Source organism: Chenopodium album, chromosome 10 (assembly GCF_948465745.1).
Source record: "Chenopodium album chromosome 10, dcCheAlbu1.1, whole genome shotgun sequence".
NCBI lineage: Eukaryota > Viridiplantae > Streptophyta > Magnoliopsida > Caryophyllales > Amaranthaceae > Chenopodium > Chenopodium album.
This window is the reverse complement of record NC_137843.1, coordinates 4,305,565-4,309,844: the sequence shown is the minus strand read 5'-3', so window position 1 is coordinate 4,309,844 and position 4,280 is coordinate 4,305,565. Positions and strand designations below refer to the sequence as shown.

Genomic DNA, 4,280 nt, shown 5'->3' with positions numbered 1-4,280 from the left:
GTTTCAAAAAAAAAGTAGAATCACCAACTTCATCCTAATTGATAGAACAACAATATTCTAGAAAAACTAAATTATTATTTTGTTGTCATTAACAACATGATATTGCTTCTTATTTGGAACAATTGAAAAGTAACTAACAGAGTAAACTTTACCTTCAATCAATTTTGCACGAAAGTGTTGAACAAAGTTGGCTTTAATTGAGGCATGAACGTAAACACCCTATAATTAAAAATAAGAAATTAAATTAATAACTTGATTAAGTCATCTAAATCACCAATTTTGTTTTTCTTCATAAAAAATTTAATAAAAAAAACTAAACATGTTTATTAAAAAATTAATTTATGTATGCAATGTAAAATAAATACCTCCTTGTTTAATAGGACCATATTCCAATTTATTAAGTTATCTTGCTTGCAGAAGTGTAGTACATCAAACAGGCTAGAAACTCGTACATTGATTTTCAAATCATTTTTGGTCGAATCTAATTCTTGAATTGAATTAGATATTTAGATTTGCATGTGAAAACAAAATTAGTAAACAAAACATAAACATACAATCATTACGTCGCGTATCCCTAATAACACAATGTAAGTAATAATTACAAATAAATTTAAACATGAATTTTAAAAATTAAGCTAAAAATTATGATCTAAAACTGACACAAAATTACTAACACAAATTTCACTTGATGAGGATTTGTATTGATACGAAATTTTTGTTGGTGTTGTATGATGCGTCTATTTATAATAATAGGTGTCATAATATTAAATTTATTATTTTTTAATTTAATTAAATTTTGATTTTGTTTCTAATTTAATCATATCATAAACGCTATTATCAAATTTTATCTTATTTTGTGCACTTATCTTTAATTTTTTTTTTTTTTTTTTTTTTTGTAATTTTTTTTGTGGTTTTTAATCTACGTGGAATTGAAATTTTAGATATCAAATATAAGTCGTTACTTTTACCTAGGTGGCAATATAATTTTTAATCATTATTCACTCTTTCTTAGGTGGCGAGTGAATTTTATAATTTTAAAATAAAATAGAAATCTAATTTTTAATTGGTCGAAAATATACCTATGTGGCGCGCCGAATGATCTCCAAAAATGCCTACTTTATTTATATATATTAGTTTATATTACATTAATGATGCATGTTTTTTCCAAAAATAACTATACAATGTACCTTTTAAAAAATACGCTAAGTAAAATAACAAAAACCAAAAAAAAAATAAAAAAAAAATAACGATGACATTGTTTTGGCGGGAAATTTTTTAATGATAGTTTGACATGTGTCAAAAATGATGTAAGCATTTTCTGTTTTAGTATTAGTTAATAGAATTGATATCCTATGATATCTTCTTGATCATATCACTCTGTATTTAGACAACCAAACCGGCAAACCCCACTGTTTTTTTTTTTTTTTTACTGGACCGTTTTTCTATTTTAAGACGTCTATTTATGGACGGTAGGAATAATATATATTTAGCTTATGTCAAATTTTTTAGGTAAAATTTAGATTTTGTGGAAAGAAACTGAGAACGAAATAGTCAATGTAGTTATGTAGGCCCTTTCACTTCACTTTAAAAAAATAGTATTTAGTAAAAATAATTTTAATTCAGCAAAAAATAATTTAGTTCAGTAAAAATAATTTCAGTTCATTAAAATTCAATAAATTTAAAGAACAATTATAATAGAAAATCAGTAAAAAGTAATTTAAGTTCAGCAAAAATTATTTCAGTTCAGTAAAAAAAAAAATTCAGTTCAGTAAATATAAGGTAAAGTTAACGGGACTTTAAACTTATTAAAAGTAGTTTAAGCCTTATGCGAAAGGAGCGACATGATATGGACCATCCTATACATAAATCCAAACGAAAGCAAACTTGATAAGTTGATAGAGAATGGACAGATAAAAAAGACTTCAATTTCAATTTCCATTACAATTTGTGTCTGTTTGTAAACTCGTGTGTCACATTGAAATTCAATTATTCAAACATCATTTATATCAATGAGCATGTGAACCACATAATTAATGGCTACATATCTTGATCAGTACAAGGTACAAAATCATATACGTATGAAATATATGCGTTTCCCCAATCTCATGTAGCTTTCAATGTGTTGCCGATGTCAATGACAAAACGATACCAAAGTAGACGGTCCATGGCCGTGTTCACATAATCCATCGGAATAACCTCAATATCCGCTTTAATATTATGCTTAGCCGCGAAATTAATCATCTCTTGTGTCTCTTTCATGCCTCCAATACCACTTCCAGCGACCATTTTTCTTCCTGTCACATATCACATACATTCGATTAATCACATGTACACGAAAAAAGTTCCTCTTGAATGGAGGGTGTAGAGGAAGGGTGGAGGGGCTTACCCAAAAGCAGAGGTAAGACTGGCAACTCTAGAGGTTTGTCAGGGGCACCAACCATGATTAGCTTTCCCTCGGTTTTAAGCAGACCGATCAATGGTAATAAAGGATGAACAGCCGAGACTGTGTCTATTATGCCATCCATTGTCCCTTTAGCAGCCTGCACATATACAAGTAACGTTACCAAAATTACCTAGATAATTTTACTCAAGGAAACATTGTACATTTGACATTTCCATACACAAATATTACCTTAGGAAAATCTTCACCCTTTACAACATTAAAGCAAAACCAATCTAATTTAAGGTAAGACATAAGCGGCTTATATTAAAAACTACCTGAATTTGTTCAGCATCGCGACTGATCAAAAATGAATCAGCCCCAAGGCAATTGATAGCTTCATCCATTTTGTTAGGTGATGTACTAATAACTGTGACCTTAGCCCCAAAAGCCTTGGCGAATTTTACAGCCATGTGTCCTAGACCACCAAGGCCAACTAAACCAATATGTAGTCCAGGTTTGTCGAGCCCAAAGTATCTTAGAGGGCTATAGACCGTGATACCAGCACATAGAAGCGGGGCAGTGGCATCGAGTGCCATGCTCTCAGGAATACGAACAGCAAAATGCTCGTCGATAACCATAATATTAGAGTAGCCTCCATATGTAGGGGTGCCATCATAGTATGTGGATCCATAAGTTAGCAATGCCTTAGGACAATAATTCTCAAGATTTTTACCGCAATTATCACATGAACGGCAAGATCCAACCATGCATCCCACCCTAACTTTGTCACCTAAGTTGAAGTTTTGCACCTTTTTCCCTACTTCTGTGACCACCCCTACAATCTCATGCCTGATAATAACATGTCATTTAGTTAATACAGTACCAATTATTTAAGTACGACACTCCCTCAGGTCACTCACAAGTGAGATTACAATGAGTTTTAACATATTCTATGGAGTACTCGTAAATTTTAATGGATAAACAATTCATAGAATAATAAGAATAATCAAAAGAAATTACCCGGGGACAGCAGGGTAAGAGGAACTAATGTAAATTTTCTCTATTTCTCTTATTCTTCTTTATTTTTTTAATTTTAAGTACAACTTCTACAAACAAATTGAGCAGATCGATGTAGTTAGATATAGGAAGATGGCCCAATAGTAGCGAAAAGGGTACACATAGACATAGTCTATGTGTACCCTACATAGACATAGTCTATGTGTACCCTACATAGACAAATGTTTTTATTGGCTAATGCAGTTGGCCCACTTAGTCCCACCCCAATATTTTTGAAAATGTCGATCTGAAAATTTTACAAATGAAAATTTTGAATTTCGAATTCAAAATTTAAAAATAATTGTACTTTTGGCGGTGAATATTTGCGAAAAGAGACTTAGGAGGGGCGACGGCGGTGGCTTTAAGGCGATGGTCGACGGACGGTGGCTTTAAGGCGATGGTCAACGACGGTGGCTTTAAGTTGAGTAAGGTGGCTTTAAGGCAAGGATGGACGACGGTGGCTTTAAAGCGAGGTTGGACGACAGTGGCTTTAAGGTGAGGGTGGACGACGGTGGCTATAAGGTGAGTAAGGTGGTTGAGAGGAAATGAAGGGTCGATGGTCGATGTATTGAGAAATTGATGTGGTTTAGAGTATGAAATGAGGGTCGGCGAAATCATAGGTGATGTGGTCCATAAGATGGTCTAGAATAATGGAGGGTGAAATAAAAGGTGCCGACGAGCGAGCGAAAGAGACGACGGTGACCAAGTGTATTGTTGTAGTATTGAAATTGTTTTGAAAAATTTTGTAATTCATCATTTGTATTATTTTAGTATCAAATTTATTGTTTTAGGAGTATATGTATTATATTAGTATGAAAAAAAAAATGGAATGTTTTATTTT

At 32.2% G+C, this 4,280-nt stretch overlaps 1 protein-coding gene across 1 annotated transcript; it reads right to left on the bottom strand.

Moving 5' to 3' along the window:
- Positions 1–2,103: 2,103 nt before the first annotated feature.
- Positions 2,104–4,057, bottom strand: LOC145562973 (putative mannitol dehydrogenase). Its single transcript, XM_081623386.1, has 5 exons — positions 3,747–4,057; positions 3,404–3,460; positions 2,719–3,232; positions 2,387–2,540; positions 2,104–2,294 (listed from the first exon to the last, which is right to left on the bottom strand). Exons 1-5 carry the CDS (start codon positions 4,055–4,057, stop codon positions 2,104–2,106), a joined length of 1,227 nt encoding a protein of 408 aa, XP_081479512.1.
- Between the last annotated feature and the right edge of the window lie 223 nt (positions 4,058–4,280).